The following is a 13,073-nucleotide window of genomic DNA, read 5'->3' on the forward strand; positions in this document are numbered from 1 at the left end:
ACATTTTCTTCTATATTAAAACAAAAATTGAGTGGTGCCATCCCAATTTGGCAGAAATATTCAGCCCTCTTGTTTAATTTATTATCTTAATCTATGATGTGCCTTTTGTTATTATTGTGTCAATTAATAAAAATAAAAGTGATAAACATATATGCAGCAATCTTATTGAACTTATGCTTAATCTATGAAAATAGAATAGTCAAAAAAGTGACACTTATATTAAAAACGTGCAAAATAAATCATAACAAATCATATAATAAATACATCTTAATTAATCTAACTCAAACACTGCTTTTAGGGTTTCGATAAGCCCCCATGAATAAAATAGAATCCACCATGTTGTCATAAATCATAAAGATAAAGGGGTGGTTGCAGATGAACTTTTCACGCTCAAGGGGGCGGGAGGATCGAAGAGCAATGAGTGCAGTTGCTGCTGCTGCTTCTGATCCTTCTTCGTTGAGCTCTACAACTGCTTTGTGTTTCAGCTCATCAAAATATAGACCTGGACTTGAAGAGAAATCCGTCATGTTAGCCATTACAGGATCGAAAATGCTTTCAAGTCCCATATTTTTCAGCGTCTGAAAAAAAAAACAAGAGTAACAAATGGGCTCTGAATAGAGGGTAAAGGAATCACCCAATGATCGAAATAAACGGTGTAGAGTCTTGAGTCATTACTCAAGGGTACAAATGCATTGTATCTAGGGCCAGTGAGCCTCATGTGGCTTGGTGTTGCGATGAGTTGTTGGGAGGAGTAAACAAAAAAACTTAAAAAGTCTGAAAAAAAGTAAAAATCAGAGGAGCAAATGGGCTCTGAAAAAATGGTAAGTGAATCAGAGAATGGTCGGAACAAACAGTGCATAGTCTTGAGTCATTACTCAAGGGTACAAAATACAATCTAGCTAGGGTCAGTGAGCCTTATGGGGCTTGGTGTTGCAATGAGATGTTAGGAGTAGTAAAAATAGATTGAAATTATCAATACTTTACAATATTTGAGAACATTTGCAATAGCTTTCGGCTATTCTTTACGCCTCCAGGCCACTAGGGCTACTGAATATTTTGTGGCTTGGTGTTGAGATGAATTGTTAGGAGTAGTAGTAATAAATTGATATCATCAGTAGTTTTGAAAATATTTGAGAACTTTTGCTGCAATAATTTTCGGCTATTCCTGACACCTCCAATTCTTAGCACAGCATCTATTTGCTACCTTTTATTCGGCTCTTTTTGTTTTGTATTTGAGATGGGAAGCTATGGTAATTTAATAATATATATATATAAATATATATATATATATATATATATATATATATATATATATATATATATATATATATATATATATATATATATATATATATATATATATATATATATATATATATATATATATATATATATATATATATATATATATATATATATATATATATATATATATATATATATATATACATATACATATATATATATATATATATATATATATATATATATATATATATATATATATATATATATATATATATATATATATATTTATATATATATATTATTAAATTACCATAGCTTCCCATCTCAAATACAAAACAAAAAGAGCCGAATAAAAGGTAGCAAATAGATGCTGTGCTAAGAATTGGAGGTGTCAGGAATAGCCGAAAATTATTGCAGCAAAAGTTCTCAAATATTTTCAAAACTACTGATGATATCAATTTATTACTACTACTCCTAACAATTCATCTCAACACCAAGCCACAAAATATTCAGTAGCCCTAGTGGCCTGGAGGCGTAAAGAATAGCCGAAAGCTATTGCAAATGTTCTCAAATATTGTAAAGTATTGATAATTTCAATCTATTTTTACTACTCCTAACATCTCATTGCAACACCAAGCCCCATAAGGCTCACTGACCCTAGCTAGATTGTATTTTGTACCCTTGAGTAATGACTCAAGACTATGCACTGTTTGTTCCGACCATTCTCTGATTCACTTACCATTTTTTCAGAGCCCATTTTTTATCACCCACCAAGGAGATGATATCTGTTGGGTGTTTTGAAGTTGATGTATTCTTTTCTGCCTTCTTTGTCTTTTTTCTATTACAGATTCAAGTAATTTTATGGGATATTCATTGCAAAATAGAATGTCCTTTGAATAGGTCAATTCTGAGACTATGCGAGCTTCTGAGCATATTCTTATTACACGAACAACCAAATATATAACTACTTCTCTTTTAAAGCAAGGAGAGTGGTTGGAAGAAAAATACAAATACCTATCGTTATGTGTAGGCAAAAGGATTTTTTCGGGGGGGGGGGGGTACAAAAAACTTAAAAAACACATCAAAATTTGTTTATATTCAATTTTGTTACGTTTTAACGAGTCGGACATAAGATTTCGGGAGAGGGGGTTCAAACCCCCTAACCCCCTCCCCCTCTGGATACGGCCTTGCGAAGACTAATAAGTAAAAAAGAAAAATTACATGAGCTTTTTGAAATAGCACAAGGGAAACTTGAAACCAACTATCTATTTCTCAAGATGTGTGATTCGACTGCTTTTTCATGACTAAAAGTAAAAAAGAATTAGCTGAGCTTTTTGAGATAGCCTCGCCTCTTATTTGATAATAATTAATTTCAGTTTTCGGTGGCTTGAGCTCTACTTACTCGAATGAAGCACCCCTTTTTAGTGAAATTTCTTTCATTCTAAGTTAAAGGCAAGTTTCAATTTGTTTCTATGAAGTATTGTGTATATTGCTCAAAACTTTAGCCCAAAACTATTTTAAACCTTAATAAGTAAAGGGATTGAGATAGCTATTCTGTCTTCATGATGCTGAATTTTCAAGAAAGACTATAACTTATATTTTCGTCATTATCTTCTAGTTAATGTGCAGAATAATAAAAAAAAAAAAATCTTTACCTTACTCAATTCCATTGAGGCTTCAATTTTGAATTTTGGTATTCCTACTTCAATGTCAACTTTCCACATGCTTCTCAATGCCTCTTTCAAAATGCTGCCGTTAAGTTTTGACAAAACTTCATCAAGAGCGTTTTCCACAAATGGAGGAAGAAGAATAAACATGCTTATGTCCTCACCAACGTATGGAAGTTCAAGGATATAAGACATCAGCTCCTCACTAACCCCTAAAACGGGTTTGGAAAACTTCAATAATAAAAAGTTAGCCGAATCCAGCTTAAATATTTGGAAGGCTTGGGCGAGGGTATGTGCGAACCCGAAGCAAAGCAAATATTGACAAATTAATAACAAATATATGAAATTATAGGTTAAATTGCTAGTCCCGTTATTTTATTAGTAAAAACCTGAAAACACATGCCGGTTCACATATGCCTACTTGAAGAATGTCTTAGACCACATTTACACATAGACCCATTCATAAGTAAAATGAGATGAAAATATCATAGTGGGTAAAACAGTCAGATAACCGCCAAATGTCGAGATATATATAGATACTAGCAAAAGTCCTTCATACGAACATTAGGAAACCTTTATCAACGGAATATTTATATATATATATATATATATATATATATATATATATATATATATATATATATATATATATATATCATCTTAACCGAATTGAAACAACAATAAATGAATAAATAATAAACGAAACCAGGTAAGTAAATGTAAATGAGTTAGTAATTACCTAAAAATGTAAGTTAAAATTCTCGAATACAGATGTTTTGATCGCATTGCTTTTTTTTAGTAGTGTTACGTCTTACCAAAGCTACATCCAGGGGGGGGGGGGTATAATTTAAAAACCCCCGGCTCCTCCCCCCGAATTTTTTTCCAACTTGAAAAAAACGTAAGCAAAATGCGTATAAAAAAATTTTTGTTTGATGTTTTTGAAGTTTTTTTTGCCCCTTCCCCCTCAACAGCAATCTTGGATACGCCCTTTCATCTTATCATGGCTGAATTGTCCAATATGGTTCACCGCCGAAGCTTTGAGGAAGAATAAAAAGCCCCTTTTTACCGAGTTCAGATAGTTTTATCAAATTCCATATCCTAACAATATGGAAGCACCAGATAAAAGAGAAAAAACGGTAAATAGAGTGATAATTAAGTTAATAGTACAAGTTACCAAAACCTATAAAGATGCTTTTGACTTGAACTAAAGATACTACTTAAAATCCGCTAAAATATAACAATTCCAGTAAAATACGTTCATACTTCCCTAAAGTATGAACATGGGAAATTGAAAAAATACTGTTTCTATATGAACAATATTACCCCCTAAATTTTTAACTGCCCCAGTCTAAATGCTTTAATTGACCCGTCTTCTAGCCAGCACTAAAATACCCTAAAATAATGCGGAATGATGATAAAAACTTGTCAATAATTCACAGCAAAAACCCCAATAAGAACGTGTCTGTGGTAGAGACCGGCAATAACTTGCTCAAGATATTTGGCTAAACTCCCCAAATAAAAACAAAAAGTTTGGCCCAACAATTTTTGAATAAAGTGAAGCTTCTTACCGTGTCTGAATTGTCCTTTTTGGTACATCATCTTAACAAAGGTTTGCTCACTGGGTGAAACGTGGAAAATCGTAGGCTTTGTTCTCTCAGGCTTGAATTGAGATTGCCAATCTCCTTTGAAGTAGGCTGCGTTAGCCTAAAATCAGAAACAAGATAAATTATCAGTTAGTGGCACCTAGAAGCATAGTTTTGACTTAAAATAAAACATTTTGGCTTACAGCCTGCTCATTTTTTTTATACAGGCTTCACGGCTCCTTCACAAGTGATGATATGCCGCTTATCCACGCTATTTACTTTGAAGGTGTTTCTTATACCTTCTCTTGAACACCTCAAGGGAAAGATTTTCCGGGATTACCCCTACTGGGAGGCCATTCTATGTGGCGACACATCGTTGAGTGAAACTTGTCCAAATATTCTTGGCAGGGTGTGCCCGGCACAATGTAGTCCGGTCGAGCTATACTTTGGCGAGTTGATCACAAAGCCTTTATTTTGTCTGGAACAAGCTTTGATACCTCCTCAGATGGAGGGCAAAATATGTATTTGTGAGAACACCGACAATGAAGCCACGTCAAATTGATTCTGGATCGACTGCAGGGGTTTGGTATCAGAGTTGCTATAAGTTGCTGAACGAACTGCTCGATTTTGGACACATTGAAGAAGAGTGATGTGGCTAGTTGGAGCGCCACGAAATAGAAGACATGCGTATTCCATGACTGGTCTGATACATGAAGTGAATAGTGTTGAAATGGACTTGTGAGGGAAGAGGCTTCTCCATCTCAGGGTGACTCCTAGTTTCCCGGAGGAGGAGGATCTCACTTTACTGCGGTCAATTAGGGTAGATATAACATTCACCCAACTGATTTTCGTAAAGTTCACCCAACGAATTTTCGACAATTTACGATTTCTAACAAACAAAATCCCTAGTAGTGCAGATGGTTTATGACAATTTATCGAGTAATTGATGAAAAAACGCAAATGAGATAGTGCAGCTGAATGCAGCTGAATAGTGGCCCGCCAATAACAGATACAAAACCTTATTTATCTGAAATTTATTTGAAATATAATGGCAACGTGAAGTTTGATAAAGTTTCGTAAACTTGCACTGTGTTTGTTTCTTAATTTGATCTTACTTTTTCATGTATTAAATAAAAAAAAAGTTTTTTCACCTGAAAGCAAAGAGCAACATTAAAACTTAAAACGAACAGAAATTGTTACTTATATAAAGGGGGGCTGCCCCCTCCTCAACACCTCACTCTTTACGCTAAAGTTTCTTAGTATTTTTATAAAAAGCGTCTTTTTGTCCTAATTAAATGACCCTTGTGTTTCAGGAGTCATTCTTAAAGAATTGGGACAAAATTCAAACTTTAGCGTAAAGAGCGCCAAATACTGACAGCGTAAAAAGCGCTTTAATATTGACATATCATCTACAGAAAGTTCAAACTCGGTCGGTGAACTCACCATTTTACCGACTCCTGCCGTAACTTTACAGATGGTGCCACAAGTTTCCATTTGGTTAAATAAACAGTATTAGAATAGTGACATGATATTTAACGAAATCTGAATCTCGATTGGTAAATGCAGCGGTTTTACCGACTCGTGATTTCACGTATTGTATTCAAAACAGACATTATGCTAATTTCTTACAAAGACAGTCGGTAAAAATGACCAGCCAGTTGGTAAAACCTCTTCTGTCAGATTTAAAAAAAAACAATTGAAATCAGCAAATTACTATCACAGTTGGATTCGTGAGAATATCGTTACTGTAGACGTTTTTCACAACTGTTTCTTATCTAGAAGACAGTTGCCCAGGTTCCTGCTTTTACAGTCAAACTGACAGCTTTTAAGAATCTACAATTTTAGAAGTTAATATAGGAATAATAAGAAAATAATCTGATTGGTTTACTTTTTTCTGTCTTTCTGTGATTTACTCTGTGTTTGGATAGTTGTGTTTTTTCGAAATGAGCCAAAAAATGATCATTTGTAGAACTTTGGAAGCAAAAACGAACAGCTATTCATGCAATTGACATGCTAAAGGCAAAAAAAAGGAAAAAAAAGGTGAATGAGCAAAAATAAAACAAGAAATCCCAACTTAATATCCAATCTGCAGGGGAACTTAGTTAATAGGTTTTGGCAATAAGGATTAGGAAGCCTACCATAATTAAGATACAATATTCTTGAAAATCGAATTTTTTCGTATCAGCCTATAATGAGTTTTTGTTATAGAACACATTTTTTTTTAATATTACAACCAGTTGAACAGTCATGACTACCTGGGATAGAACGGATGAGATCTAACACAAAACGCGAAAATGTTATTTTCTCAAAAACTCAGCCAAGTAAATTTGTAATTCCTCCGATTTACCCGACAATTTTTAAAGTCCATGTACCTATATGCAAGACTTTATTACTTTTCTGCAGTCTTTGCGACTAACAATACTCACCAAAACCATTCGAGTTTCAGAAGTAATCGAACTTTCTTCCAAGAAATTCTCTATTTTTCCCTTGGTCTTATCGTTCACCCATCCATTAATCATGTTCAATGACTCAGAACTCTTTTTTAAGAAATCCATTTCTTCAATTTCTTCTGAAAGAACTTCAGTGATACAATTTGACAGTGGCTCGGTAGAATCAAAGAACACCCTATTTGCCAGTTCAAGGTCATAGCTCTTTGAGGTAAGATTAGCTGCACTGGAGAGACGATGGAGCATCTGTGTTGCTTTGTAAGATCGAATGGCGGTGGCCTGGAATAAAAAAGCTAAATTTAATGCGCTAGCTTACACTGGTGGATCCAGGGGGCGCCCCCCTCATTTTTTGGCACCCTCATTCCTTGTTTTCTGTTTTTTCACTTTTTTTAAATAAACTTGTCAATTATTGGACTCTTGTCACGCTCCCCCGTTAAGTTATTTCTCTAGATCTGCCTTTGCTGGCTTATATACTATACATTACCTGCTTCAAATCAAGCTTTTTAATTTGATTAATTTATTTAAGATTAATCAGGTAGATTTGATTACTCACTCAGCCTATTGCTTATCAGACTTAAGGAGACTTATTCCTTCAGCTGGCCCTAATTCTTTTGATTTCTTCTAAATAACATTACAAAAGTCAATTAGCTGAAGGGAGGAGGCTTAGTGGCTCAAACCCACTTTCTGCTTCCAAAATTCGAAAATTTTGGAAAATTCAATAAAAAAAAGCATTCTATTGCATAATGTCAACCTTTGCATAGTTGCATAACTAGTTTAGATAATGTCAACCCTTTTAGTTTAGGGGGGACATGACCTTACCTCCAGAAAGGAAATTTTCTTGTTTGGATAATTCTTTGGCTTAGCATTGGTTAACCTGTAGCAGTTTACTAAGGCTTTAAGAAAAATTTTCAAATCAATGGAATGAAGCAAGAAAATACTGGATTTACATTATGCTCATTATTACGCCAAAACATGTGCATCAATTCACTAAAATTTAAGAAGAAAAAGAAGAATAAGTTTATTTAACAAACAAATTACATGAATAAATAATTTTCAAATATATATGTGAGTAATAATTGTGTATGTATGAATGAATGTATGTATTTATTCTGTTTCTCAAAAACGGCTCCATATTTTGTCGGGTAAATTGGTATCTTGGGATATTCTCGCATAAAAAAACAATCTAGATAGATCGGAAGTCTTGGAAAAATCGTTAAGACCCCTAATTTTGGTTTTTGCAAATGAAGTCATGTACTATGTTATTACATCATATAAGCATTTGTAATGACATCATATATGGCATCATTTAAGTATTCTCTTATATGATGTCATGCATATCATAAATAAGATTGTTGTGTTTCCAACGCAACAGTTATTTATAAAATATGTCTGTTGAAAGGCCCAAAAATGAAAATTCTCGCAATTGCAGTTACTATAAATTATGATTCTTTGAAACCGGAACCTGAACTATCAAACGTGATAGGATGTGAAATTTGACAACCTGTACCATTAATTGCGATAACACCAATTCGGACAGCTATAGCAAAGGTCATTGCTAAATTGTCTGAACTAATCAAAATCTAAAAACGTATCAAAAATTAAAATGAAGAGCGAAGACACGGGCGGTTGGAAGATATGCGAAAACAACAATTAGAGCGTGTTAAAAACGAAAATGAAGGGCAAAGACACACGCGGTTAGAAGACATACGACACCGAACCAGTGGGGAATCCAAAAATGAAAATGAAGAGCAGCGAGTAAATGAAAATCAACCTGGACAGCGAGAATCAGAGCGTGTCAAAATTGAAAATGATAGCGATGTTGATTGGGTTTGGGATTTTGACATGGATATGGTCATCAATGCCTATCATACCTTTGTTAAAAAATAAAGGTTCGAAAGATAAATCGAGGTGTAAGGAAGAAAACAAATTGAAAATGATAGCGATGATGATTTGGTTTTGGATTTTGACATGGATAATGTCATCAATACCTACCATACCTTTGAAAACCAAAAATATAGACTGGATAAATCGTTGGATGACATCGAAGTTTTGTCCTATCATCTAAACAATTAAAAGAAACAAAGGTTCGGCGATATGTCTTTCATCAAACAGTTCGTGGTAACGAACTGTAAGTAAGGAGCGACCCGGCTCAATGGTAACCAAAACTCTAGAAAACGGTATTTTGATACAAATAGATACATCAAAAGAATCAAATTTTAATGCTGATTTCAAAAATATACGTTTCATCAAGTTTAGTCCTACTCATCAAAAGTTACGAGCCTTAGAAAATTTGGCTGATTTTTGAAAAAAGGGGGAAAGACCCCCTAAACTCCTAGGGGATTTTTTCTGCTAGTAGGGGGTGGGTGGGTCAGGGGTTATTTGGGAAGATCTTTCCATGAAGGAAGTTTTCATGGGGGAAGGGACATTACTATGAAGGGGGCGCCGGACTTTCCAGCATTATTTAAAAAAAAGATCATAAATTAAATATGGAAAAAAACAAGTTTTCGAACTGAAAATAAGGAGTAACATCAAAACTTAAAAGGAACAGAAAATATTACGTGCATGATTGGGTTCACCCTCTAGTCAATACGTCAATCTTTAAGCCAAAGATTTTTTAGTACTTTCATAAGAGCTATTTATTCTAAATAACAGCCTTTGTGATTAAGGGTCATTTTTAAAGAATTCGAACAAAATTCGAAATTTAGCTTAATATTGACTTTAGTGAGATATTGACTAGGGGGCGAGCCCCCTAATATACTTATTAAAAATATATGAATGTAGAAGTTCGTTACGTAAGTTATTTCGTAAGTTACGTATATTTATTACTAATAAAAACGTTCGTAAATAACATTAAACAAGTTTCGATAAAGCCATTTAACCAAATAAAAGTAAAATTCATATGCAAATTTTGTCTTAATTAGTCATATACGGTGAGCCAAAATCAAAACCGGCATTAATTCAAAAACGATCAAAAATTAAATAAAAAAACAAGTTTTTTTAATTGAAAGTAAGGAATGACTTTAAAACTTAAAACGAACAGAAATTATTACTTATATGAAAGGGGCTGTCCCCTCGTCAACGCCTCGCTCTTTACGCTAAAGTTTGACTTTCTCACAACTCTTATTTTTTTAAACAATAAAAAACTTTAGCGTAAAGAGCGAGGCGTTGATGAGGAAACAGCTCCTTTCATATACGGAATAATTTCTGTTCGTTTTAAGTTTTAAAGTAGTTCCTTACTTTCAGTTAAAAAACAAGTTTTTTTATTATTTAATTTTTGAACGTTTTTTTTATTTAATAAAGACAAAAGACAAGCCATGGCAAACGAAGAAGTTTTTGTCCCGCCATCTGAACAATTAGAAGAAACAAAGATGGTCGTCAATACCTTCCATAACTTTTAAAATCAAAAACTAGGACTAGATAAATCGTTTGAAGAAAAAGAAGTTTTTGTCCCACCACCTGAACAATTAAAAGAAACAAAGGTTCGGCGATATGTCTTTCATAATGACAAAAGACAAGCTGAGGCAAAAGTTAAAGGTCCAAGAAAAAAAAATGTAATTTTACAAAGGCACGACTTCTAATTTAAGGTCCATTAGGACATCATGACATCAAGAAAAGGCTCAAATTGTCTGCGTTTAGAAGACAAGCGACAATGAGAATCTATATATAGAAGCCTACTTTGTGCCCCATGCCTTTGTTTAAAAAAAGAAAGGTTCCACGATAAGTATTTCATAATGACGAAAGATAAGCCGAGATGTTACGAATCAAACAAATTGAAAATGATAGCGATGATGATTGGGGTTTGGATTTTGACATGGATAAGGTCATCAATACCTACTATACTTTTGAAAATAAAAAATATGGACTGGATAAATCTTTAGAAGAAAAAGAAGTTTTTGTCCACCGCCTTAACAGTTACAAGAAACAAAGGTTTGGTGATATGTCTTTCATGATGATAAAAGACATGCAAAAGCAATAGAAGAAATATTCCCCCAACCACCTGAACAATTAAAAGAAACAAAGGTGGTCGTAAATGCCTTCCATACCTTGGAAAATCAAAAACCTGGACTAGATAAATCGTTGGAAGAAAAAAAAGTTTTTGTCCTACCAACTGAACAATTGAAAGAAACTAAGGTTCGACAATTTGTCTTTCATAATGACAAAAGACAAGTCGAGGCAAAAAATAAAGGTCTAATAAAACAAAATATAAGTTTACATTGGCACCACTTCTAATTTAAGGTCATAATTAAGGTAAAAAAAACTTCCCGAAAAATAAGTTTTTCAAAGAAAAGTAAAGGCCATTTTAAGCTTAAGCTCAGTAGATACAAATACATGTTAAGATTCAAACTCAAAACGATCAGAAAATACTATTAAAGAATAAATGAAACCCAAAACGAACAGAAATTAACTAAACAATCATAGCAAACAACATACAACAAGTAATAATGTAAATGAATAAATAGATCTTAAAGCGAGTAATGCTTAGATTGAATAAGAAAATCAAGCTTAAAACGAACAAAACAAACAAATATTTTGCCATCAAAGTGTAAATGAAACTTAAAACGAACAGAAATTAAATAAAAAATCAATACAAAAAACATACAATATATATTAATGTAAATAAATAAATAAATCTTAAAACGAGTAAAACTTAAATTGAATATTCAAATCAAGTTTGAATCGAATAAAAATAACTACAAACAAGAGTTTGGGTATCGCCTCACTGCACAAGCCTAAAAACTACTGCGTCATTGGCGCCTTACTGAATATGAGTCTTGAACAGTCTTGGAAAGTATAAACAAAATCAAATTGAATATTAGATATATTATTATTGTTATTATTTATTTTTAACCCACACTATACAGAGGTACAATACGTGGAGTATCACGAGGAAAAACACAAAAAAATGCGACACAAGACAATATATAAATCAAAAATTACCAAATTACAGTGTAACACATAATAATTTAAAAGAAATGAGAGCAAAAAAAATAACGTGAAAGGAGGGGGAAAAGAGGAAAAGAGAAAAAAAAAACTGACAACATGAAGAATCTAATAAGCAGGCATTAATATTATCATTATTGGATTTTTACTCACTCTTTACAAATCTAAATTGTAGAATGACCAAACAGAGAAAAACAACTAAACAAATAAAAGAAAAATAACTTACGACTGAAAAAACCTGATAAGGTGATGATGCGGAGAAAAACAGATACAAGCAGTATTTGAAAGTTTTCTGTGTAGTGCTTCCAGTTTTTCAGTAATATTAGGAACAAGAAATTTATCAATAATTACCCGGTTTTTGGTCCAAGGTGGAAGAAACAAAAAAAATTTACAAAATCGAAAATAATTAATCCGGATTCTTTTTAACTCATTTTTCTTAAGAAGGCGAAACATTCCAGAAGCAAACAGAATTGAATGGTCACAAAAAGTTGAGTAGAGCTTGGCTAACGCGAGTTTATTATATTTACCTCTATTGGCAACAATCTTAGCATATCCTAATTTAATTTTCATATTAATATATGAGACTGTGCGCTGGCGCAAGCTCGGAAGACTTTTGGTAATAGAAATACCGAGCCATCGAAGAGAATCTACGAGAGGGATAGTAAAGCCACTACAGTAAAGGGAAGTACTAGAAATATTATTAAAAGAAAGAAATTTACATTTATCTACATTAAGAGAAAGGCCTATGTTTGAAAAAAAAGTGGCAACACGAGAAACTATGTTAGATAAACCAGTTTTAGTACGGCTTATAAGAAGCAGATCATCAGCGTAAGCCAGGTAGGAAACATCAGAAAAACCGGAGAGATAGGTAGCCGAAATCTGAGATAGGTGCCAGAACTCCTGAAATACACAAATTAAAAAGGGTCGGAGATAAAACTCCACCTTGCCTTAAACCTCTTTTCAATTTAATATTAGATGCAGGCACAGATTTCAGCCGAAGAAAAGAATTAGAGTACCAGTACCGAAGAAGCAAAATAACCGATAGATTGACACCGTGACCACGAAGAGCAGAAAAAAGCTGACTATGACATACACTATCAAAAGCTTTTGATAGATCTAAAGTACAAAGATATATACTCCTTGCCTTAGAAGAATTTTCAAGGAGCAAAGAAGATAATACACGATGT

General features: G+C 33.3%; 1 protein-coding gene across 4 annotated transcripts in view; it reads right to left on the reverse strand.

The window, feature by feature from the left end:
• Positions 1-201: 201 nt before the first annotated feature.
• LOC148941096 (serine protease inhibitor 88Ea-like) overlaps positions 202-13,073 on the reverse strand; it is a 51,251-nt gene continuing 38,379 nt past the window's right edge. For all 4 annotated transcript variants that reach the window (XM_089104516.1, XM_089104514.1, XM_089104515.1 and 1 more), the window contains exons 4-7: positions 6,925-7,224; positions 4,484-4,619; positions 2,904-3,127; positions 202-578 (exon numbers count right to left, since the gene is read on the reverse strand). In XM_089104516.1, coding sequence (XP_088960642.1) covers positions 282-578; positions 2,904-3,127; positions 4,484-4,619; positions 6,925-7,224 — 957 coding nt within the window. In that variant the 3' untranslated portion in view covers positions 202-281. The remainder of the gene's footprint in view (positions 579-2,903; positions 3,128-4,483; positions 4,620-6,924; positions 7,225-13,073) is intronic.

This window comes from Artemia sp. Qi Xiang Cuo, chromosome 18 (genome assembly GCF_049724085.1).
Source record: "Artemia sp. Qi Xiang Cuo chromosome 18, ASM4972408v1, whole genome shotgun sequence".
NCBI classification, from domain to species: Eukaryota; Metazoa; Arthropoda; class Branchiopoda; order Anostraca; family Artemiidae; genus Artemia; species Artemia sp. Qi Xiang Cuo.